The following is a 25,116-nucleotide window of genomic DNA, read 5'->3' on the forward strand; positions in this document are numbered from 1 at the left end:
ACGGCTAAACAGCCGCTGTTTCTCTTTCATTCATCCGCAAGTAAGAGGAGAGGAAGCTTCGATTTCATTAGAAGGGATCATCATGTAATTGGAGTATTACACGACTTTTGCCCCCAAAAAGAAGGTATTAATTATAGGACACCGCTTCTTCCAAGTAAAATCCAACCTAACACATCCTAATTCCACAGTAACGCTTGATTAGTTTAAGAGAAAACCAGCAAATCCCAAAATGACTAAGACTACTACTCGTTGTGCAAGAGGAACCTGAAGCAGAACGAGTGTTATTGCGCGGTCGCATGAGCTTCTAGATGATGAGTTTGAGCTTGAGCTTCGTCTTTCTTCTTCCCCCACTCGTGAATCCTCAGGTGCAACTCCGCAGCTGCTATCAGGAAATGCACCGCTTGCATCGAGGTCAGGATGTTGAGAATCTCCTTGAGCGTGCTCAGTCTGAGATCGTCCGCCATCTGCAGCATCTCCTCCAGCCCCTCTTCCTTCGCTGCCAGAGCGCTCTCCACCTCCTCCTCCATCGCAGCTTCGTTCTCCACTGCTGCATCCCCGCCGCCAGCGCGCATCATCTCCGTGATGGTGTGCGAGAGCTCCACCATGGACGCGTCGGCAACCGTCTCCTGGTGCTTGGCGAACTTCTCGGTGATAGCCTTCTCCTGATGGATCGTGGTCCTCTGCCGGTCATCGATGAGGGCGAGCTGGCTCGGGGAGAGGTCAGCGAGGTCACTGGTGGCGAGGCCCCGGATGAGCTCGGCAAGCTGGGCCTCGAGCTGGAGGCCGGACTTTGAGTAGAGGAGGTGGAAGGCCATGCTGGGGCGCCATCCCCCGATCCAGAGGAAGGCATCCTCGAACGAGCTCCTCCACGTCGGCGAGAACATGGCGAGCACGTTCTGCTTGGCAGACCGCGATTTGGCCTTGTAGTATTGCTCGTAGTGGAGCATCACTCGGTCGATGAGGGGGCGGAGGGCTTGGTCATCGCCGTCCCGCGCAGGGGAGGAGGCGGAGATGAGGTCGTGGAGGTGCTGGTTCTGCTCCACCAGCCAGCACTCGAAGAACTTGTGGAAGCTCTCGCGCTCGGGAGCGAAGCTGCCGTTCCTCCGGATGGGGTTGGGGGAGGTGGTTGCGGCCGCCATTAGGAGAGGAACTGGAGAGCAGGAAGAGCGTGAAAACGTCCTATTAATAAAGAGAGAGGTTGACAGACGTGACGGGGATCAAAACCAGAGAGATGGGTATCAGTTCAATGCACCCCGAACCAGTCGCCGACGCCAAAACTGGTCAGCTGACAGCTATTCCAGAGCCAGTCCAGTTGAACCAAAGCTGGCTGGCTGGCTGGCTGGGGGAAATTTATCCTGTATTGACGACGCAGATAAAGTTACGCTTGGAAAGAAAGATAACGTTTTTTGAACAATAAAGTGCAGATTGCAATATCTCGAATGATCCATCACCACATTACACCAACTAAGAATCCTAACGACGCCTTTGAGATTTAAACTTCTCCTCTTCGTGAGAGGAAGAGAGCCCGAATCAGCTACACCGCTGAAGGCGGTAGGTTAAAGAAAGAAAAAAGATATTGATAAAAAAGAAAGTTATCAAAACATAACTATAAAATCTGCAAAACGTATCTGAAATTCGTGACATCTCGGAAATCACGAAAAACACGTGAATCAAATATTATAACTTATTTGTAATCTTAAAAATGACGCAATTCTCGAGATTATGAAGCTCCAATATTTTCATAAGGCATTTGTATGTTGTTCTACGTCGCTTATCCAAACTTTCATAAAGCTGGCTTTGATTCTAATATTATTTTCTTGTCGTCGGTAGACCTATAGTTGTGAAGAGATCCGTGCATTTGTCCGCTTTCTGCATGTGCAGCGGCATGCGCGGACTCAGTGCGGATAACGCCAACTTCCGCCCTACAATATGATAAGGTTTGAATTGAGCTTGTGATGAATTTCACGTCCTCCGTTCCAAGCATGTTACAGCCTGCCCATCACCCCTTTATTGCGTCTTCTGCTGCTTTTGGGAAGGGTTCAAGTTTCAACTTTGGCGTCCATATATGACCTATTTGTGACTCGGATATTGAAGAGAGCGGCCCTCGGATTTTCATTTTGCAATACGAAGCTTCTAGGTTGCTGCTACATCCGAATTTGCACTTGTACCTTTTAACATAATCTTGTTTTTTGGAATCGATTGAGATTTCAATTATTTGACGAGATTATACTAACAAGTTATCCAGACAAAAATCACGATGCTAATAGTTGACTTTTTTTTTTTTTTTTTTTGGTATGAGAGAAGTGCCACCATGTGATGTATATGGCATTTTGCTGTGGAACGGGACCGAACAGAACAACTGGATGAAGTCAGCAACCATCAAACGGCATGTCTTGTTAACCTTTTATAGCGCCTACCCAACTCACGTCCTTGGCTGTACTATAATAATTAAAAAAAGATGGCTCCTTTTTCCTCCTTTCCTTCCTGTGTGTTCTATAACGTTCTTTTTCATTTTTCTTTTCGTTTGGGTAATGGAAGTACTGAATCTTTGAAATCGTGGGCAGGTTTCGGTAGGTGGTTTCGAAATTAATAAGGACAAGAGTGGTCACATTTTTTTTCCCTTGAAAATAGATTGTGTTCACACTTTTACATTAAACAAGTACAGAAGTGGCAAGTGGCAAATTTTTCCTTTGAGGACCAGGGTGGATTGCGGCCCTTGGACATCTGTCTTATTTTGTCTGATAGTTCCTGAGTTGAGATAGGTCCTTTCTTTTGCTCTTGTTGGCCCCTTCTCGTCCGCTCATATAAAAAAAATATTTTTATGTAGCTACAAAAAGAACGCGTTTGGTAACGATTGCTTCGATAGAAATTCTCACGTAACCGATTCTTTTTTTTCTTTCCTTTAACCGATTCTAAACATTTTAAACCGTTTGGTAACTATCCAAAATTTCTGATTTTGAAATGAATCAAGCGTTTGATACCGTGTTCATTAATTATGTTCCAAATCAATTTCTTTTAATTTTTAAATATTTTTTACTTTTTCTTTTCTTTTTTTCATTTTTTTCTTTTCTTTTTCTTTTTTTCCTTTTTTTTCTTTTCTTTTTCTCATCTTCTTCTTCTTCTTCGGCCGGTCGTCGGCTCGAGGGCCGCGACCACCGGAGCGTCGCGCCCCTCGGCAAGGCCGGCCCTCGGCAAGGCCGACCCTCGTCGGCCGAGCCTCGCCGGCAACTGGGCGAGGCTTGCCTAGCCTCGCCGGTGGCCAGGCCAACCTCGTCGGGGTTGGGCGAGGCCTGCAGCCACCGACGGCCGGGCGAGCCTCGCCTGGCCACCGGTGGGGCTGGGCGTCACGAGGCTTGCCCAGCCTCTACCCAGCCCCGGCGAGGCCCGCCTGGCCACCGGCGAGGCTCAGCCTCGCCAGATTTGGGGAGGCCGAGCCTCACCAGTGGTTGGGCTTGCCTCCGGCGAGCTCGCCCGGACCGACGGACGGCAAGAATCGCGACGACAGACGGTGGTGGATCGCGATCGCGAGATGGCCGAAGGAAAAGAAAATTTCTTGATTTTGATTCTCAAATTCGTTCTCGGAACAAGAATCAATTTTTTTTTTTTTTTTTTTTTTGTTCTTGATTCTATTCCCAATCTGTTCCCGGAAACAAAAATTTTACCAAACGCAATTCTAGGCCGAAACTGATTCCGAGAACAAAGAATCAGAATTTGGCCCTGTTTGGATGGTTACCAAACAGGGCCAAAGATTACAAAAACAAGCTTTTCAAATTATAAATTTTTCACAAATCAAAACGAAGGGGAAGGATGGAGCCTAAGAAAAGCCGCGGCTAGCCCCTTTGATCCCTCACCGTGTGATATGTGATAAAAAATAGCCCAGTAACCGAATAGAGAAAAAAATTGCCCGACTGGATCGGATCATGCTTTTTCCATTCCCATTATACGTGCTTGCCCCAAGAAATCTAGGAAATGAAAGGTTTCAGTACAAGAGAGGGGCGGTCCAGCTTGCTGTGTAAGTCATGATTTGGTTAGCAATGGTAGGAATGGAGTGAAGAGTAGGCAAGTGCAGCAAGATGGGAGAATTAAAAAAGGAGCGAGCTCGGTCGATAGATCTCATCATTAGCCTTGTTGACCGGCTCATCACGTTTGGCGAATCTTCTTCGGATTTAACTAGGATGAGTTCTGTGTGCCGATTGCCGCCTGCCCATTTTGTTCTTAAAAGAGCAGGAGAGATATTCATAACTATTCCTACTCCTGAAGTCCAAATTTATCATCTAAGCAAGACAGAAATAGAGAGGGAAAGGCAGAATTGATGTACATTAGGGAAACGTGTCGGATTGATGGACATGCCCATCAATAATCGATGACATTTCTGAAAGAGCGAGTTATAACCTCAGCAAAAAATTGAGGCAGATCCCTAAAGATTGCGAGTGCTATGATGCTGGAATCCAATTCTCCATTGATATCTATCACTGTGAATCTGCAGCAACTTCCAATGCATTTAGCAGAACGGCCGTTGATTATTCCATCCTGCCATAGTCGGCACCAATGCCGATGAAGCCTCTACGCCCCCAGAGGATGAGCCCATTAATGAAGTCGATAGTTGCCTTTCCTTCCTTAAGATGCAGTCTAGTTCTTTGCATCGTGTCACCAAAGCAAGCATGATGCTGCAGCCAGTATCACTAGAGCAAACATAATTTCTGAAAGGTCTCGAAATTTCTCGCAGTAAATTAGATCCCTAGTTCAATAAAAGAAAATGAGTGACAAAAGACTTTTGTGATAAGGGATTAAAGGCCAAGTAAAAAATCGACTAACCCCAGCAGAACAAAGTTAAACAGAAGTGATCAGCTATTTCTTCACAACATTTACGGTGCAAGCAAACAGAGCAAAATTATTCTCCAAAAAATCTCGAAATTTCTTGCAGTAAATTAGATCCCTAGTTTAATAAAAGAAAATGAGTGACTAAAGACTTTTGTGATAAGGGATTAAAGACCAAGTAAAAATTGACTAACCCTAGCAGAACAAAGTTAAACAGAAGTGATCAGCTATTTCTTCACAACATTTACAATGCAAGCAAAAGAAAGAGTGCAGCTTCCCCCTCCTTCTCTCTCTCTTCCCCAGCTATTCGAGCAACAAGAGGATGATTGTGGCTCATGAAAGTGCCAAAATAATCCCTGGTTTGAAGTCCAATCTCTCAAACAAAAGCAAGAATACTTTCTAGCATTAGGAAAGAATGCATAAAAATGGGCCAACCTTAGAAGCGCCTTTGTTTCTGTTGCGGAGGGTATCCACCCATTCCCATTCCTGGGTCCTTCCTTCGAGACTGCTTTCAAAAGTAACCACATGAATCAGATAAAACTTAACAAGCAACTCCTGAGCAACCATCTAAGATCAACTCGAAAAAATGAACCTGTTGGGCCTGGTTCGCAACTCCCCGCTGCATGGGGATGCCACTAGGATTCATTCCACCACCCATGCCACTAGGATTTAGATTGTAACCGGCCATTCCTGAAGGTGGCACCCTTTGCATACCGACCATATGCATAGGACGAGGCATGGGTCTATTTGTCACAACATGAGGACCGGGCATATTTCCAGGAACAGCATTTCCAGATGATGCCTAGTGGACAAAATCAGAGTATGAGGTCACTTGCGCAGTTCCATATCAGTTGAACAGACATGCACACATACATCCAGCGAATTTGGAAATCACAAGAATTCTTTATCTTGCTTTTCCTTACCATGAAGGAGAACACTGGATACAGCCGCTACTGGTTAAAACTCAAATACATGTGGAATGATATTGCTTTGACCGAACAGCAAAGTATCTCCCAAAAGTGCCAAAATCAAGTTTGCCATTCAATGGGGAGAAAGACTCATGTAGTCACAAAAAGTGCAAGACTAACTCCAAAACAAGTCTGCCGAGAGGTATGAATAAGTGATGAACAGGGATGGCCCATGACCATCTGAAGGTCACTGGATCCAGAAAAGACCAGCACTTTGTTTGATATACTTTGTAATCATAGTCAAACCATTACAACCTAAGAGAAGCGGATCACATTAATCTCAAAAACAAACTATTACATCCTTGATATTTTGTTTTTGTTCTTAAAAGGATGATAGCACTAATCAATCCTTATATTACAACAATGAATTTTTGGTATTCTCAGCTCTTTAATAATGCAGAACCACATATGAGTACAGAGTGATTCTGTTTGTTAGAAGTATTAAAGGTAAAGTGTTCTTTAGGACCTTGAGGGCTTATTTTGATGTATATATATTAATTTTTTTTTATAACACTAAGGAGTACTTTTCCGCGCCTTTTTTGATTTTTATGACTCAACACAGTATGATCTATGAATCTTCCTGTCCTAATACGCCACGATAGAATGGTGTTGCTAAAAAGAAGAATAGACATTTGTTGAAAGTTACTAGATCCATGTTATTTGAGATGAAGGTCCCCAAAATCTTTGTTCTGATGTTGTTTTAACTGCGTGCTATCTCATTAATCGCATGCCTTCTTCTATTTTGCAAGGTGGTATTCCATTTTCTACTTTGTTTCCTAATGATTCACTATTTGTCCTACCACCTTGTAATTTTGGTTGTATATTTTATTCATGATCATCGACCTAGAGTATCAAAACTTGATCCCAAGGCTATCAGCTTTATGTTTATGGGTTATTCCCATACTCAAAAGGGATATCGTTTCTCCATTTGAGAACATATTTCATGACAGCTGATATGTCATTTTTTTTTAATCCACTCCTTATCATATGTTTCAATTACTATGTCTGAATTGGATGAAGACTTGTACACCATCATTCGATCAACTATTCCAACTGTTTCACCAATATGTACATAGAAACCACCTCCCCTCCAAGTTTATACTAGACATCCTTGAGTAGCTACTGCTCCCCTTGCTCCTCTCATCACTACTATGTCATCTTTTGCTCCAAATCCACCATTAGCTAACCCTCCTCTTGTATCTGATTTTGATCTTCCTATTGCTCATCACAAAGGTACACATACTTGTACTCAACATTCTATTGCAAAGTTTGTTTCACATTCTCCTATGTCTCCTACTTTTTGGGCTTTTTTAACGTTTGTTGAACAATATCATGTCCCTAAGTCTGTAGTTAAGGCATTACAAAGTTCTGGCTGGAAGACAGAAATGTAATAAGAATTAACTGTCGAGATTATTCAAACTTGGGATCTAGTATTACTTCCTATAGGCAAAACTAATATTGGTTGTCAATGGGTACATGCTGTAAAAATCAATCCCAACAGTTCTCTTGCTCATTTATAAACAAGATTTGTTGTTGAAAGATATGCTTAGGTGTTGGGGTTGACTATCTAGACATTTTTTCTCCTGTTGCCAAACTTGCTTTTGTTTGTAATTTGATCTCTCTTACTGCCACATATAATTGGGCTTTGTTTCAACTTAATGTCAAGAATGCTTTCTCGCATAGTACTCTTCATAAAAAAGTTTACATGGGGCAACCTCCGAGGTTTGTTGCTTAGGGAAGTTTGGCGGACTGATTTGCAAATTAAAAAAATCTTTATATGGTTTGAAGCAATCCCCACGGGCATGGTTTTGAAGATTTTCTGAGTTTCTATTTTCTTTTAGGTTGTCCAGATGTGGAAATGATCATTCTTTCTTTTATAAACAATCATAGGGAAGCAAACTATTCTTCATTGTGTATGTTGATGATATTATCATCACAGGAGATGACTTAATTGGTATGGCTAAACTTAAGACCTATTTTCAACAACACTTTCATACTAAGGACTTAGGAAAAGTGAAATATTTCCTAGGAATTGAGGTGGTGCAGTCACAAATAGGTATTGTTTTGTCGCAACAAAAATGTCATGGATTTGCTCACTGAGACAGGTGTGCTGAGACAGGTGTGCTGGGAACAAAGTCCTTCGATTTACCTATGGAACAAGGGGTTAAACTAGTTACTGAGGGAGGAGAGATTCTTAATAATCTTGAGAGTTATAGAAGACTAGTAGATAAGCTGAATTATCTCAAAGTTACTCGACCGGACATTGCTTTTCCAGTTAGTGTGGTAAGCCAGTTGTTGTCTTCCCCTCGTACATCAATTATTCACATATCGAGGTACTTGAAGAAGGCTTCAAGGAAAAGGAATTGTCTAACCAAACCATGGTCATAAGAGGGTTGAAGGATTCTCTGATGGGAGGAAATTCGGTATCATGAAAGAGTAAGAAACAGAGTGTTGTTGCTCACTCCAGTGCTAAGTCAGAATATAGAGCCATGGCAGCCATGTGAATTAGTGTAGATTCGACAATTATTGACTAAGTTAGGCTTTAACGATTCAATACCCATAACTCTATGGTGCGATAATAAAGCTGTGGTGTGTATAACTTCCAACATGTTTCATGAGAGAACAAAACACATTGAAGTCGACCGTCATTTTATTTAAGAGAAGTTGCAGAATGGAGTGATCCTTCCTAGTCATATTCAAATAGGCAAACAACTTGCCAACATTTTAAACAAAATTTTTGGGTAATGGGAGGATAGGACATATCCGTAACAAGCTAGGCATGATTAATATCTATGTTCCAGCTTAAAGGGGAGTGCTAGAAATATGAAGGGTCAAGTGGTCTTTAGGACCTTTAGGGCTTATTTTGATGTATATATATTAAACTTTATTGAATAAAACAAATTAGTTTTTCCTCACACTATTAAACTTATTTAGTTCTAAGAATAGTGATACTAGAAAAAATTGTGTCAATCATAACAAAAAGAGGAGGAATTAAGCATTGAATGATTAACTATAACTACTTAAGACTGAATAACCATCAATAGTTGATAGCTCTAATATTGCAAAAGTCAGATGTTAAAAGAGTTCAATGAAGACAAGGAGGAGAACTACTAAGATGAATTAGTATCCATATAGACAGTTCACAGGAAGAAATCAAAAGAATTATGCAGAATTATAGGTCAACTAGTAAAATTTAGATTATCATAGCCATACCGATTGTGAAGGTTGAAGACTAGTTGTCCCCTCAATATCTGTAGTTGTATCTACAGGACGAGTAGGATAATTCACTTTATCTCCAGGTGAGCTGGGTACAAGTGCACTGAGCAAGGACAAAAAGCACGAGGTGCCTTGGTGAGGAAGTATAAGCATAATCACATTTCATCAGTTAATAAGATGAAAGGCATTAAAAGTTAAAGAAGACGAAGGAACAGATATATGATGGCGAGGAAGAAAGCCTTACTTGCGCCCAGGAAGAGGTTCCATACGAAAATATCTGCAAGACAACCGATGTTAATCTTAGAAACTGATGAAGGAATATAAACTGCTGACTACAACGCACATTACATGGAGAACCTTGTTCTTTATAGAGATCTTTGTTTTTTTGTTTTTTCTTTTTTTGGCCACAATAGAGATCTTAGTTTTGTTCCTCATAGGCAGAGGTTGAACAGAACGAATGAGGTACTACCACCACATGACCATTCCTGTTCTTAATAGACATGTTTGTGGAAGCTAAAGAATTGCTTTGGTTAAAGCATCAATAATAACCAGATTAAATCCCTTTAATTCTCGTGCTGCACTGTCTATAAAAACAAAAGCAAGAAGAAATAATATGATGAGAAAAGTCATACTCATGTTCCAAGGCTTGAGCTGCTGTTATACGCTTTTGAGGATCATACCTGCACATAGAAAAAAGCTAAGTAGCAATAGGCAATATGCAAACCAGAGAAATCCACTATGACAATATTAAGTCAACATACTATATCGAGACAACAGCAAATTAGTTAACTGCAGGCAGTGAATTATAGAAGACCAACATTAGTTTGCAAACCAAGCTAAGTTACAGGTAAATGGTGCTTTAAGCTCCATGATACCCAATACGTAAAGTGACTGCACCAATAAAAATCTCAAGAGTTTCTGCCCCTCTTAACTGCTTGAGAGACCAAATGATACTTGAGCACTTCACATGCACACGCATGCATGCAGGCAGGCAAGCATGTGGCCAATGTCTTGTTCATACATATGCATACCCACAAACATGTGGGTGTGCTCATGCAGACACACGCATTATGGGTGCATATACACACAGAGGCATAAAAAATCTGAACGCAGGCAATGTTGCAAATATCAAAGGCAACTCCCGGGGATGAGGCAGCCAATATTCAGACTTCTAGGTTTTCTCAACCTTTTTTTCTGTGATTGACACGGTATTTATAGAGTTATTGCAAATAGAGTGAAATTTCTTGTGTATCTACAACTCACAGATATGTGACCGGAGAAACAGATTCCAATCAAATTTGAGCGACGACATCAAACAACCAAGATGTAATGTCAATAAGTACAAATAGACATCATAAAATAGTAAAGAAATAACAAATTGCACGATTTCAAAAGTTCTGAACGGAAGCACATACTCTAGCATCTTTGACAGGAGGTCAAATGTAGGGTTTTTGCTAGAGAGACGTACAACATTACCAAGCGCATTGTCATCACTGTCAGTAGCACAATATTTCACGTGTCATTTCTTCGAAAAACAGAACTAACTCAATTTTGGATGCAGATACAAATGGAAAAGGTACTTACTACTTGTGTCTCTGAATATGTTGCACATCTGATTGCCAATGAGGCAGATTCACAAGCATAGGCCATTTCTCCTGCGTCGGATGACCTGGCACAATCAAATTACCCATTTAAAGCACATGAACAGATTGAAGATGGCAGAAAAGAGAGAACACTGCCACATTACCCAAGACCTTGAAAATCTTGTCAAGTTGATCAAGCTGCAAAATAGAGAACCTGAGTTAGAGTCGAGTACAGTGATCAATTGCACCCACAATCTATATTGCCTCAAGAAAGAAAAGAAAGCTACAGTATTGCACACATCAACAACTTACTTGGAAAGGATTAGGATTGGCTTTCACTTCTTGACCTTGAAACAATGGCTTCAATGTCAAAAGCTCAGCAAAAATGCATCCGACGGCCCACATATCTGGTGGCAGCATTAAGGAGGGGGAAACATTTCCAGTCGCATTAAGTAACATAAAACAACCGCACAGTCCACAATTATCTATTCTAGATGCTGTACATGAATCAAATAAGTATAACTGGCTGAAATTACACAAGCTGTTATAAAGACAGGGCAGAGATCATTGGTTATCTAAGGCTAGTCTTAAGAACTAACAGAAGCCTTCATTAACATCAATGTTGGTAGTGATGCAATTTTTCTGAAAGCACTTCATTTCTCAACCTCGATTGCTGGCATCAGTCAGTCAAGATGTACTTTTCTGATTTTCAGTGCATTAATCAGTGTCAGAACCATGCAAGCCCAGGCTTCAGTATAGTTTGTCATAGAAGGCGTTCAAAGGTTAAGGAAAGTACCAGTTCAAGAAAAGTAGAAATATCTCAATTCTCAGGCTCACTAAGGAGCCCGACCTACTATTGTGACAGTTTTTTTCCCTAATTATTGCTGCAGAATTTTATTAAATGGGGCTCTTTCAAACTCTAAAAATTGCATTGTCGCAGTCACCAACTCCAAATTCACTGCCACATTATTTATTCTCCATTAAATTCTCACTTGTCATGCCACAGTTAATTAGCACAGCTAAATAACTCATCACGCAGAACAAATAAATGAAATATACTATTTGAGACACAGGAAACCAAGTTTCTTTGTCAGTGTCAAAGGATACCAACAGCGCTTGTATAATGCTTTGCACCAAGCAGCAATTCTGGTGCCCGATACCAGATAGTTACCACAACCTGAAAGGAAAAAGGAGTTTATCTCAACTAAAGAAAGCATAACCTCAAGAGAGAAAAGGCCAGTGAGACACGAAGATACCCACAACAAAAAGGTTATTCAATGAGAAAAGGGGAAAATGTCATTAAATTTAGGTAAGCAAAAAAAAAGAAAAAATCAATGAAATAATGAGAAGTCAGTAGAACCCAGGACACAAAAAAAGTACCAAACAGAATTGCAAAGTAGTCAATAATAAACCAATCCCCTGCATAATGCATGACCAGAAAATTTGTACAACTACTACCAACTTTTCCTCTATAGACCCAACATACAGGTGAAATCTCATGAATCGTTCTTATCTACACAAACAAGAGCAAGGGACCAAATATACTTGATCCATTAGACGACTAACAGGATTGACCGTGTATATAGTTGAGAAAACTTTGTTATTCATGCTTGGTCACATTTTGCCTGCATTTATATTCCAAAAGGAGGGGTGATTTTAATATATACTCAAATCATGATAGTTGCTGAAGGTGATAATGGTTTTTATCTACATTATTATGTAATCCAAAAGAAGAACCAAAAAAAAAAATGAAAAAGGAAAAGATAGCCTCAAACTTGACCATAAATGCACGGTTCTAATGTAATGTGATCGAGAGTCAGGGAGTAGACCAATCCAATGTTTTAACATGATCAAGAGTCGTGCTGTAGACTAATTCGATTATTCCGTATCCCTTGTTTGTGTAGACGCCTAATGTCACTGCACCAGAAGTTCTGCAATTCACGTATTCTCTAACAACTATTGCCCATATACTAAGTGTCACTGATATACAAAGAAACATGTATCATCTACTGATATCCTGTACCAAGTGATCACAGACAAAGCCAAAGGAGACATTCAAGGTTTACACTTGATAAATTAGTAGGCCAGGAAACCAATAGCAGGCATGTTATAAATTAATCTCACTTCCAAATCTTCCTATAAGCATAAAATTTGGTAAATATATATACCTAGACATGTTTACAAGAAGTGTTTTCAAGATGTGCCCTTGAGAAAATGAGAAAATTTGAAACAGTGACGTAACTTGTTGACTTACCCTACCTTTTCTTAATGAAAGAATCAGCAATAACAGTTTCATCCAGCAGAAGATACTAGCTTAGGATAGTTCTTAAGCCAAGTCAACATATTAACAGGGGATCAGGTGGCTGTGTCACTGCCGGCTCATTACCAACCGTGCCTTCCAGGTCAAAGGCAATATGAACAAGAAGGAAAAGAAAAAAGCAGCACAAGAATGGGCTCGTCTCCCGTTATTTGTGTAATGAGAGCAGAATAGACAAAGCATGATATTACAGCTCCTTAGAAGGTAGAGACTTTAAAATAGATGGCTGATTCTTTACTCAGTCATAGTCCAACTTCAGCTATTCCTAGTTCTTAAGACTATGCAGAATGAAGAAGGTAGAAGAATTAACTAACCCCATTATCAGATAGTGGCTTCAAAGGAGCTTGGTAGACCCTGGCAAGTCCAAAGTCTGCAATTTTCACGACGCCTTGCTCCTCTCCTTCACCCATGACCTTTGGTCAAATAGACATATTTAGGTGTCGTACACGAACGGAATTAACTTTACATTCTACGATCGCATGATCCCATAATGCTGTCGAAGAATAATAGAATCAATAATGAACATACCAGAATATTTGATGGCTTCAGATCTCGATGTATGATCCAATTACTAGAGCAAAGATCCATTCATGCAACCGTCAATATTCAGCATATCCCAAGAAAATACTGGTTGCACAAGCACTGTTCACATAAACTCACATACCTGTGGAGATAATTCAGTCCATTAAGCAGCTGCCAAAGCAATGACTTAACTGTGTAGGGATTGATGGCCTGGTTAACCTTGTCTCTGTGATGTCTGATAATTTCCTACCAAATCGATATCAACATATAAAATTGTTCAACAAAAGACTTGATACATCGAAGCCAAATCAATATTTTGAAGCATCAGATGCAAGCTATGGCATACAGAAGGGGACCATTACTTACATAAAGATCATGATCTGCGTAATCAAAAGCCAGATACAACGACATGTCCACGGGATTAATGTGAACGTTCACGAGCTTCACAACATTCTCATGCGAGATTTCGCGAAGCAGCTGCGCCATTTTAAATGGAAATTGCCATGAGTTACTAACAAGATCATCATGATTAAAGGCCAACCGAATGCGGCAGCTCTGATTAACTATATTAACTTTCCAACTCCCCCAAACATTCCAAGCAACATACACCCATAATTTCAGCTAATCACTCCCAAATAATCTACACAGGTGGGGAAAATCAATCTCTCCTGAACAAGCATGCGCTTCAAATGGAAGCGAAAAAGGGTGAAAAGGGTCGACCATGATTTCGCGGATGGCGGTGGGCGAGACGCCGTCGCCGTCTTTGGACTGCTTGAACTTCTTGATGGCGATGTACTTGCCGCGATTGGTGGATGGAGGCTTGATTCGCGCGAGGAAAACGAGGCCGTAGGTGCCCTCGCCGATCTTGCCGATCAGATCGTACTGCTGCAGCCACTCCGGCCGGCTGCCGCCGCCGCCGCCGCCGCCGCCGCCGCTGTTGCCCCTGCCGCCGGAGCCGAGGCTCCCGTCTCCCATCCTCGCCACTGGAGAGATTTTCCCCAATACAGTGCGACTGCCCCTTCGAAGAAGACCGAAATTCCTAGAGAGAGAGAGAGAGGGAAAGGGAGTAATTAGGCGGTGGGAAGGTGGTGGTTCGCGCTCTGCGTCATCAAAATTGAATCTTGGCAGGAATCCGCCATGGAAATGTTCATCTCCAGCCTCCAGCTGAGTTGGGCTTTCTTGCAAGGTTTGCAGACCCGAAAAGGTCGAAGATTTGGCTGACTTCTTGGAATTTTCCTAAACCAGGTCAAAAAGCTCTGATAAAAGGGGTAATAATAATGGTTTAATGTTGGAACTGCTAATTGAGTTACTTAAAATCTCAGGAGTTGAAATCCTTGTTTCCCTTTCGGATAGAAACTATGGTTGTTATTATTATATGGCAACGTTAATTTTGCCTGTAATGTTGGATTTGTGGGAAGTAGATATGAGTCTAAGTAAAGGTGACTGCTACTACCCTAATTAGCTATTAGGCTCTAATGAAATTGTTGTTATAGCTCCTCAATTTGAGCTATTTTATCAATGCACATCGATATATCTATTCAATCCGAGATATTTCTTTGAATTACTCATTGAATAAGTATTCTCATTATTATCCCTTGCATTACTCATGATGATAATGCTTATGGTTGCTTTGATAGGTTCTTGGAGTATGGCAAAAGCTATCAATAGTCATTGACTTTTGTGAAAAGATAGGAGAATGAGACAGGACATGCTACGCATTACAAATATATAATGATAAAGAAAGAGAACTCTTAGTTTAGCTTCCACCTTAGTGACATACTCATAATGATTAGTTATCAAAGAAAAAAAATACTTATTTAGACAAATAAATCTATTGATGCATATATCTCAATCTATAAAGAATTAATGGAAAAAGAAAAAAAATCAAAATTGAATAATATAAAATTACTAAAATTTTATGCATTAATTCTTGAATACCATATGGTCTTGTGTTCTTTTTCCCAATATGGGTGCTTTACTTTTACTTCATTCATGAAACACCAAGCCTTTACAATAGGAATTTTTGCAAGCATCACCCGATGATTCCATCACTAATTCATAACTTGAAAATTTCTTTTGGCCTTTCGCTAACCAAGACTCTCTGGTGAAGCAGTAAGAGAGATTGAAAAATATCACCAATAGTGAAAAGCATTATATTAGGTCGATAATGACACTAATACATGGAAAAAAAACTAGAAGAGTGATTGGATTAGATACCCCAATATTCTTAGTAGTAAATAATAGATACTAAGTGATGTTCTCGTCGAAATGGCATCTTCTTCGAAAATCCTAATTGGATTTTACCATGTTATACATCCGACTCCCTTTCTCATTCTTAAATAAGATTAAAGAGGGTTCGATGGATTTCCATCGTATTAAGGATTTTAAAAGACTAATCATATCATGAATTTAAAATACCTGTCAAGTTTCATTCACTTAAACCTATCAGATTGGACTTGCCTTATTAAAGGGCCAAATGGCTGCGGTGGATTGATCCACTTCCCCTTCCCACTTACTCAGGTGGAGTTGAATTTAATATTAATTTGATTGTCCCATTCCCAAACCCAATCCCAATCGAGAAGGTAGACGGATCCGAGAACTATCCGAATTTGAACCGACCCGACCCGACCCATTTGCCACTGTACGATTTCCGAATACACACGATAGAGCGCCGGCCACGTCTCTTTCTCTCTCAGCTTTCATCTTTTTCCGGAAGAGTCTCGGCCATTTTCCTGGGCATCATCAGCTCGCCGAGAGTGCACGGCTCTCTTCCCCCTCCTCGAATGGCGCAAGCCGCGCTCGCTTCTTCGGTGGCGCTTCTCCCTTTCAACCGTACGCGCTCTCTCTCATTCTCTTTGCATCCGCATGGCCTCCGCCTTTCTTGCATTACTAGTTCGGTCGGGAATGGAAATGCCGAGCGTGAAAGATTGCGGTTTTCGGGCATCATCAGTGTCTGTTCATTCGACATGTGGTGAAAAGCGAAATGTCGTTTCTGGGTGGTACGCGGAATACGGTAATTTTGTCTTGCGACTCGCCTCTGCAGGGGTGTCTGGTGGGGGGAGTAGATGGGCGAAGCTAATTCCTGGCTTTTCTCGAAAACCCGGGACCGGGTTGTGGTTTTCGAGAAGTTCGAGAGGGAAAGGGTGTAGATTTGTTGCTTCTGGTGCTGTGGGGATCGGTGGAGGTGTCGCGGAGGTGTTGGAAGGCGAGAAGGCACCGGCTACGTACTCCTGGCCTGATAAGAAGGTTGGTTTTTTTTTTTTCTCCTCGATTGGTATTTAGCTGTCTTTCGGCGTACTGGCCTTGGCATTATTGGCTGCTCTTTGCTCTTTTATCCTAGAGTTCGTGGAGCGGGAGAAAAAAGTGATCTTTGAAATTGGATATTCAGGTTGAGTTGAGTTCATAGTTGCAGGTCACTGTTGGTGCGGCCCTGCACATCGTAACACATTGTCTTTGTTTGGCAAATTGGATATAGTTTATGCCTATGAAGGAGCGGCTGAGTGTTGAAAGTAAAGACAATTTATCCTCTTTAATTTGTAACGAGCATTTTTTTTTTTTTTTGTGGGTCTGTGCATTGATGCCAGGTGAAAAAAGAAGGGAAAATTGTCTTTTCAAATAGCTTTTATTGGAGCTGAAAACAACAAAAAATTTCATCTTCACATGAATTACAGATGGTGCAAATACATGGCATCTTTAGACATTCCTACGCTATTGAATTGTTAGTATCAGTGACCATCCATCTTGAGCAGCATCTCTCGAAAGAGAATGTTGCGGGTACTTAGCTAATGCATTCAAGGTATAAGCATACCTCATGAAGCTGAAAAACTAGGGTCAAATCCTCAGTTTGGGTGTGGGTTTCTGTGAATGGATCAGTCCACTCCAAAACCTCCCACCCGTTCCATGTGCCACTTGGGCTCTGCCCCAAAGTCAGTCTCGTTCTAGCTCAGTGTCTAAGGTTGGGCTTTGCCTTTGATATAATTTATAACTTTGAGCCTTGTGGCTTGGGAATGAGGTTAATCATGGATTGGTTAGAAGCAGAAGAAATGATGAAACTGAGAAGAGTTTAGTTGAACCTAATCACTATGGTTTTTTGGGTGGAGGTGTTTGCTTTATTCTCTGTCGTCACTCCTGAATATGTTTATTGTTGCTCGTATTCTTTTGAAATTATTGGACATGAATCCCAAGGTAGTTATTGTTAAGTTTTACAGAAGAAACCTTTCTTTGCAGAGACCAAGGGTGTGTATATTAGGTGGTGGATTTGGGGGTTTATACACTGCTTTGAGACTGGAATCACTTATCTGGCCTGACAGCAAGAAACCTCAGGTAATTCCTTTGATCCTTGTATAGTTAGTACGCATTCTTCATTGGTACATCCCTGTTGCTGGAATGGAAGCGTAAGCAGAACTTGCATATTTGAACAAAGATCACTCCTCTAGACTATACCAAACCGTCTTATAGAAGTCTGTATATTTTGTTGAAACCAGTATGTTGTCATTTGATGCCACGTATAATGTTCAAATTACTTATACAGCTTGAGCCCTCTTATTAAATTGGGTCATTTTGATAATGCGGTAGGTGCTTCTTGTTGACCAATCTGAGCGGTTTGTTTTCAAGCCAATGCTATACGAACTTTTATCTGGAGGTATGAAGATATGACACTACAGAGTTTGCAATAGTTTTTTGCTGTTTATAATGATAGTTCCAGTGATATGTTTATTTGAAGGAGGGTGAGGGAGATTCTCTCTGAGGACTTATGTCTTGATGCAGAAGTAGAAGAATGGGAAATAGCTCCTCGATTTACTGATCTTCTTGCGAGCACTGGTGTCCAGTTTTTCCAAGATAGGGTAAAACTCTTGCGTCCAATGGATCATCTGGGAATCAATGCTCCTCCGGGATCTGGTTCTGGAGGGACTGTGCAACTTGAAAGTGGCCTCCTTGTTGAATATGACTGGTATCGTTTTCTCTTTGAATATCGTCTAGTACATCCTTAATTTTTCATATAGGAATATAGATTTGTCGGGCACCGGGGTATATATAGCCTTTACCAGGTTTGTACTTCATAACTTCAGACACTTGCTAGATTTTTTCTGTCAACTTTCCTGATTAATCAGGAAACAGTTTTATGTGGATAGTGTTGATCGTCTTTTCTTAGGTGTTGCTCTAGGATTGTCCCTTGCCTTTGTGAACTAAATGAGCTTTCTTTCAATATGCTGGGGGATAGCATCGGATTAGTTCAAGCCTCCTTGGGATTTGTTAAAGTTGAACTTGGATTTGATGAATCGTCAGTTGATAGATAGATCCTCATTTGGTTTTTATGTGTAGAACTTGGATTTGATGAATCATCAGTTGATAGATAGATCCTCATTTGGTTTTTATGTGTATAAGGATATGCTAATTCTCTCTTTTTGTCATGGGCAGTCAGGTTGGTTCTTGCTTTGGGGGCTGAAGCGAAGCTTGATGTTGTACCTGGTGCAGCTGAGTCTGCATTGCCATTCTCAACCCTTGAGGATGCACTTGTAAGGCAACTTTTAGGGGGGTCTGTAATGCTATAAATTACATCTTTAAGTTGACTGACTCTGATCTGGTACATTTATTATTCTCTCACCTCTACATTCCTGTTGCAGAAGGTTGATAACAAATTAAAAGCTTTGGAGAGAAGGAACTTTGGGAAGGGGTCTGAAATTCGCGTAGCTGTTGTAGGGTGTGGCTACTCAGGAGTTGAATTAGCTGCCACTATATCGGAGCGATTACAGGAGAGGGGAATAGTGAAAGCAATAAATGTGGATACTACAATCTGTCCAACTGCCCCACCTGGCAACAGGGAAGCTGCGACGAAAGTAATCTCCTGGACATTTTATAGATATAGTTTATTAAAGTAAATGATTTTGCATAACTAATTTCCTTTATTTGGAAGAAAGAGGATGGATGATGATGTGCAGCTTTTGCTATTCATACCAGGTTCTTTCATCAAGGAAAGTCGAGTTGCTTCTGGGTTACTTTGTACGCAATATAAGGAAGTCCAGCGATGCTGAAGATTCTTTCCATTTGAGTGGAAACTCTGAAGATCCTGAAATGCAGAAAAAGAGTGGACCCGCTAAGGGCTTTGCAGCAGAAGATGATGTTGAGAAATTTATATTGGAACTTCAACCTGCTCAAAGGGGATTACAAAGTCAAATTCTGGAGGCGGATTTGGTCCTATGGACTGTGGGCTCTAAGCCTTCACTTCCTGAATTAGAACCTTGGGATAAGCCGCATGAGCTTCCTTTGACTGCCCGTGGTCAAGCAGAAACTGATGAAACTCTACGTGTCAAGGGCCACCCACGCATTTTTGCCCTTGGTGATTCTTCTGCATTAAGAGATTCAGATGGAAAGATTCTTCCAGCCACCGCTCAGGTAAACAAGGAAGAAATGCATTTCATCTATTGAAGTATGATGTTATAGTGCAACTTTAACATCTGCACCTTTCTTAGTTTTGCTATCTCCTCGCCAATTTTAGTCATTTCTTTCGTGGCCTACCAGGTTGCTTTTCAGCAAGCGGATTTCACTGGTTGGAATCTGTGGGCAGCAATCAATGACCGTCCTCTTCTGCCTTTTAGGTCTTTCATTTCACTTGTGCCTTTTGTGCCAGACATTTTTTATGGTTCAATCTGCTCTATTCACAATGCAGTGCCCTTGCTTGTGATCAGCATGCATCTTGTAGCTTTATCTCACCTTCCTTCCCCCAATTGTTATGGTTCTATTAAATTTGGGTGGAGGTAACAAGTTAGCTTCAGTTGCATGTTGACATCCCCCAGTGACAAGGAAGCACTTCAATGTTATTCATCACAAACACCATTAAGTATCCTTCTGTGGTACCTCTACTAGTGTGTGGCAACTTTTATTTTTTTTGTAGATCATACTGGTAGAAGCTTTGGATATGTGACTGGTGCATGTTTCTGTTAATATAATTTTCAGGTTTCAAAACTTGGGCGAGATGATGACACTGGGAAGAAATGATGCTGCAATTTCACCAAGTTTCATTGATGGATTAACTCTGGAAGGTCCAGTTGGACATGCAGGTTCTTTTCTTTACTTCTGTCACACTGGTCCTTTGAAAAAAAAATAATGTTAATCCATATATTTCTGCATTTGCAGCGAGAAAATTTGCATATCTGATAAGATTGCCCACGGATGAGCATCGAATTAAAGTGGGAATGAGTTGGCTTGCTAAATCTGCCATAGATTCAGTCGCATCACTTCAGAGCACCCTTACGAGAGTTCTTTCGGGCTAACAAATCATTTTTTCATCCAAGCTCTACTTTTCTTTTTTTTTTTTTTTTTTTTTTTTAATTAAATCATTGGCAGTTTTTACCTTGCTTTGTGGCCATTTTGGAGGAAAAGGAATTTGACAATGGTAACTCACCAGTTGTGCAGGTCTACAGCCTGATTGTCCACTTCTAGATAACATGTAATTAGAAGTTCCTATGGAAGATGAATTATCACTGTTATAGTTTTCAAGACCTCATAATCATATGAAACATCATGTTATATATTTCACGACACTCTATGCGTGTACTGTTTTGTTTGTTTGGATGGACTATAATTTGTTGATATTTTGTCGGCTGCATAGAAACACATAGAAACGAATCATATGAAGAGGGTAGAGAGGAATGAGTGGGCCATCGAATCTACGAACACTTCCTGCTTCAACCTGGTACTAGAATCGGCTGGGGCAATTTAATATGAAGCGAGGACTAAGATTTCTATTTCTTGTATTGGTTCAAAACTTGTAGCAGTATGATTAAGAATGGTACTTTGGTTATGAAAGATGCGTACGCCATGCGATGATCTTCATGGAGAACGTTCTTTGACAATACAAAAAAAGGTAGCCTTTGGTTTTGCGCAACTGAATGAAATTGCTGCCACGAGTCAGGCATTAGGGATTGATGTATCGATGCTCAAGTTTCCTGAATGATACGATTGAGCAAGCCAATAGCTGGGTTGTGTTGATGGCATATCATACGACTGGTGAAGATAGAAGGAAATTCAGACCTACTCATTTTTAGGATTAGATTGGGTCATATATTGTCCGACCCAAACAGTACTCCATTTAACCCATTTTGATCAATTTCCATACAATAATCTAGTGATTCATACTTAACTTGATTTATACGCAACCCAATCCATATTGCTAAACAATTCCATATCTAATCCAAGCATTCGAAAACTCATAGCAAAATTGAGATAAGAGCGAGCACAAGAACAAGTGAAGGATGAGAGTGAAGAGGAGAGTCATATTATAGATTGGGCTATGATACATTTATAATCTATTTATGACCTATTTAACTAAACTATTTATGACCTATTTAACACTCATATTGTATTTAAACCCATTTATGACCTATTTTGTCAATATAATTAACTCATTTAACACTCATATGAATTAATAAATGAATTTATCACTCATTTTGATGGGTTTAGGCCCGCAATAACGGGTTTATGCTAGGTCATTTAGGGTCGTGGTTCAAGAGCGGAACGGGCCCAAACGGAATCGCGATTCCCCATGCTTTGCCGAAAATTTTCGGCTGAAAAACAGAAAATTGCCAAAACCATTTTTCGAACGATAAAAAATTGCACTTGCCTTTTTCCCAATTCCACACGATACCGTATAAACATAAACATCAGCTGCGCAAGTTCTGTAGCTTCCTTGAGCGAACTTCCCACCTCTGTCCGACTTCATCACATAAAACAAGAGCTCGTTCCACGTATCGATCGGGCCGGGCAAGCACCAGTGCACACAATCGGCCTGGCCCACGTTGCCTTGGGCCAGTTGCACTGTCGGTTCGGATGCCCGTTGGGCCAGGAGCACGCGTTTTCGCGTCGTGTCGAGCAGCCGGATTCGACCCATCCGCCCTCGCTTGCCTCTCCGCTTCCAGGAACTCCTTACCTGCGCCACGTAGAACTCCAGGTCGTAGCCCTCCAGCTTCTTCTTGTCGCTCCCGAACGGCCGCGTCCTTGGGCAGCCCCCGTCGGTCCAGTCCCCATGCTCGAAGTGTGCCGGCGAGAACGTCCTGAGGAACGTGGTGCCGCCGTTGCCACCGCCACTCGCCCTTGCAGCCCTTCCTTCCCGTGATGGCTTTCAGCGTGGTGCGTAGCACTGTTCGATATGCTTGGAACCTCGACACCTCGGTCACGTTATCCTGCCCGCATGCTGAACAGCCCAGGAGCCGCCCGTTCCGGTAGTAGACCAGCGGGCGGAAGAACCACTGGCCCGTTGAGACGATGACATAGTCGAAGGCGCCAATCTCGGCAGACCAAGAAGGGTGGGCCTGTCCAGGTGGAGGGTGAGGACGCCGTTGAGGGTCTGGCCACCGGGCGTCGGTGGTGCGGACCAGGAAAGGGGCCCAGAAGGTGCCTAGGTTAGGTTGTGCTTGGGGAGGTACCACCTTGCCAGTTGTAGTCCGTCGTACCGAGAGATATGCTTCCTCCGGTTGGTCTACCTAATGATTTTACACATATGAAACGCGGTAAGATCAAAGATGAAATTACAACATAACTTAAAAGTCAACCTTACTACAGAATTTCGTATATATAAGTTATGATCGATATGAATACACTCATCACCATCTAGGCAAGTATTTTCAAGCTGGTGTGTGGTAGAATGAAAATTCATTATGACATTCCCGAAAATATAATAAGTCCTTGTTCTGTCTGGCTTTGCGTCGTTTTAGAGCAATAATTAGAGAAAGGGAGTCGTGGGCATAAGATTTTCTGCTCTTAAATTTCCATTAAAAGTAAGAAAAGGTCATTCTAACAGCTCATATTGACTTAGCAGTTCTCTGCCCACGACTCAAACACTGCAAGCAATCGGTCAAATCGACGTAGTTTGAGTATAGCCGCATGATAAACAAGGTCGATCAAGTAGTTTCTCATGTTTTGAATAGAGGAAGTGATTAGCTCGTGCTGATTAGAATAATCTAGTCAACCGTAACTGGATCGAGCACTTACGCTGGACAAGAGGCACAGCAGGGACTGCATGTGGTTCCTCCCGAGAGTCGCTGACGAAAGATCGACTTCCCCGTGCCATCTCCAGCGAACTCGGCAGCGTTGAACGGTGGGAGCTCGCACCCGTCCGGCTCCCACCGCCACTTCAGGAACTCCATGTCGGGCCTCCCAAACTTCATGCAGTTCTGCTGGTCGCTTATTGCATAGCAAGTCTCGTTGGTGTAGTATGTCGGCACGTCCGGGCGGTACACCCATTTCCCATGAACACGTCGCATTTCTTCTCCCTCACCACCGGCACTGCCACCGCTGCCACTGCCGCCCCCAATACTGTGTCCTCGGGGCTGTCGTTCTCGTCCTCCATCAACTGTGCCGGAGGATAATCTTGAGGCTGGACGGGCGAGCTCACAACGAGGAGCTTCAGAGGGATCGCGGCAAGAAGAATCACGGCTGGAACGATCACTGCCGCCCTCCTGAAGTTGACACCTGTGCTGTGCTGCGGCGCGTTCCTATCATCGTGATGCTCTGAGAGCGGACCTTCATGGCGGATAAGGGGTGTGTGTACGGTGTTCGTGCGTGCGAGCGAGCGAGAGAGAGAGAGAGAGAGAGAGACTCTTCTAGGCGTGCATGAAAGGTACGTCGAAAAATATGAGGTCGGCGTTTAGGACTTCGTATTTGGAATCAAAGCATTTAAAAATATTTTTAGTCGTTTCGAAGCCACTGCTTCTTTTTGTCGTTTGTGTCGTGTTCTTTTTCCGTGTCTTTCTTTAAGCCCGCAGTTGAAGCACCAACGGCAATGGTGAGAGCGCATGACATACGTCTCAAGAAGCGAAGTTCACAGGGATTATATTACAAAGATATAGAGAAAATAACACAAATAATTCTTAAACTTTGATTAAATGTGTAATGTGATATCTAACTTTTAGTTTAATATGTAATGTAGTTTCGAACTTTTTATTTGTTCAAGATAGCTCCTAAATTTTTGTTACATATTCAATGTAGTGTTTGAACTATGTAAAAATATTCATTATGAAATTTCAGTACAACACCTAGAGGAAATAATAATAACAGTAAAATAGATTCTGCAAAATACAAAGAAAACCTTTTACTTCAAACTCCGAGTCCGACATAATGAACTTTGAAACGAAATAAAGAAAGAAAGCAGCATTGAAAGATCGACTTTAACACAGCTAAACAGAACTACGAACAAAATAAAGAGATTCTTTTAATGTTTATAGCTGTCTTGCCACTAGTCTACATCCACTCTCCCACGCTAACACCTTCTTGGCTGGATTCCACTATCCAATCAACAAGAGATTAAAACTTTGAGTGCAAATACTTAGTAGTAGATCACACTATCTCACTAAGTCACTTCTTTTGGTATTTTTCACAATCACAAACGTTAAGCTCATAAGAGACAAGTGTACATCGTGTCGCCTACTTTTGAATTATAAATTTACACTGCCTCTTACTTGTTCATCGGTCTCGATCTCCTTAAATACTTATCCACTTCCAAACTAGCCGTTGGATAGTATCTTGAAGATCGTCTTCCAATCTACTCATGGATGATTTGTATCTAGAAGATTTGCAATCGTTGAGTGACAAAAAGTAGAATCCCAAATTGATTCCGATCGCCCATACAAACAAAATCTTGGCCATAAGTAGAGCTTCTTCGATAGAAAATTCTTGTCTTCAAAATCCAATTGTTAAT

General features: G+C 41.4%; 3 protein-coding genes across 6 annotated transcripts; 1 reads left to right on the forward strand and 2 right to left on the reverse strand.

Annotated features, from left to right (window-relative positions):
- Positions 1 to 47: 47 nt before the first annotated feature.
- LOC104415975 (protein DOG1-like 3) lies at positions 48 to 1,419 on the reverse strand. Its single transcript, XM_010027423.3, has one exon. It carries the CDS (start codon positions 1,137 to 1,139, stop codon positions 282 to 284), a length of 858 nt encoding a protein of 285 aa, XP_010025725.1. The 5' UTR covers positions 1,140 to 1,419; the 3' UTR covers positions 48 to 281.
- A 2,871-nt stretch (positions 1,420 to 4,290) lies between these two features.
- Positions 4,291 to 14,838, reverse strand: LOC104415974 (cyclin-dependent kinase E-1). Of its 2 annotated transcripts, none has more exons than XM_010027421.3 (16): positions 14,145 to 14,835; positions 13,791 to 13,901; positions 13,567 to 13,670; positions 13,431 to 13,473; positions 13,217 to 13,315; positions 11,693 to 11,762; positions 10,898 to 10,992; positions 10,750 to 10,783; positions 10,587 to 10,671; positions 10,418 to 10,495; positions 9,635 to 9,682; positions 9,247 to 9,279; positions 9,000 to 9,105; positions 5,411 to 5,620; positions 5,254 to 5,323; positions 4,291 to 4,738 (listed from the first exon to the last, which is right to left on the reverse strand). In XM_010027421.3, the coding sequence occupies exons 1-15, from the start codon at positions 14,397 to 14,399 to the stop codon at positions 5,255 to 5,257; spliced, it is 1,440 nt and encodes a 479-aa protein (XP_010025723.1). In that variant the 5' UTR covers positions 14,400 to 14,835; the 3' UTR covers positions 4,291 to 4,738; position 5,254. The 2 variants fall into 2 exon arrangements, with proteins under 2 accessions (XP_010025723.1, XP_010025724.1); XM_010027422.3 differs by lacking the exon at positions 4,291 to 4,738 and adding an exon at positions 4,828 to 4,936 and having other exon boundaries at positions 14,145 to 14,838.
- Positions 14,839 to 16,120: 1,282 nt separating this feature from the next.
- LOC104415973 (alternative NAD(P)H-ubiquinone oxidoreductase C1, chloroplastic/mitochondrial) lies at positions 16,121 to 20,957 on the forward strand. Of its 3 annotated transcripts, XM_039298730.1 has the most exons (11): positions 16,121 to 16,256; positions 16,468 to 16,670; positions 17,652 to 17,747; positions 18,000 to 18,066; positions 18,192 to 18,375; positions 18,847 to 18,940; positions 19,049 to 19,261; positions 19,383 to 19,817; positions 19,944 to 20,020; positions 20,379 to 20,482; positions 20,559 to 20,957. In XM_039298730.1, the coding sequence occupies exons 1-11, from the start codon at positions 16,208 to 16,210 to the stop codon at positions 20,693 to 20,695; spliced, it is 1,659 nt and encodes a 552-aa protein (XP_039154664.1). In that variant the 5' UTR covers positions 16,121 to 16,207; the 3' UTR covers positions 20,696 to 20,957. The 3 variants fall into 3 exon arrangements, 1 of the variants encoding a protein (XP_039154664.1); XR_005545140.1 differs by lacking the exon at positions 20,559 to 20,957 and having other exon boundaries at positions 19,944 to 20,262; XR_005545139.1 differs by lacking the exon at positions 20,559 to 20,957 and having other exon boundaries at positions 19,944 to 20,275; positions 20,379 to 20,463.
- The last annotated feature ends 4,159 nt before the right edge of the window (positions 20,958 to 25,116 follow it).

Source organism: Eucalyptus grandis, chromosome 8, assembly GCF_016545825.1.
Source record: "Eucalyptus grandis isolate ANBG69807.140 chromosome 8, ASM1654582v1, whole genome shotgun sequence".
NCBI lineage: Eukaryota > Viridiplantae > Streptophyta > Magnoliopsida > Myrtales > Myrtaceae > Eucalyptus > Eucalyptus grandis.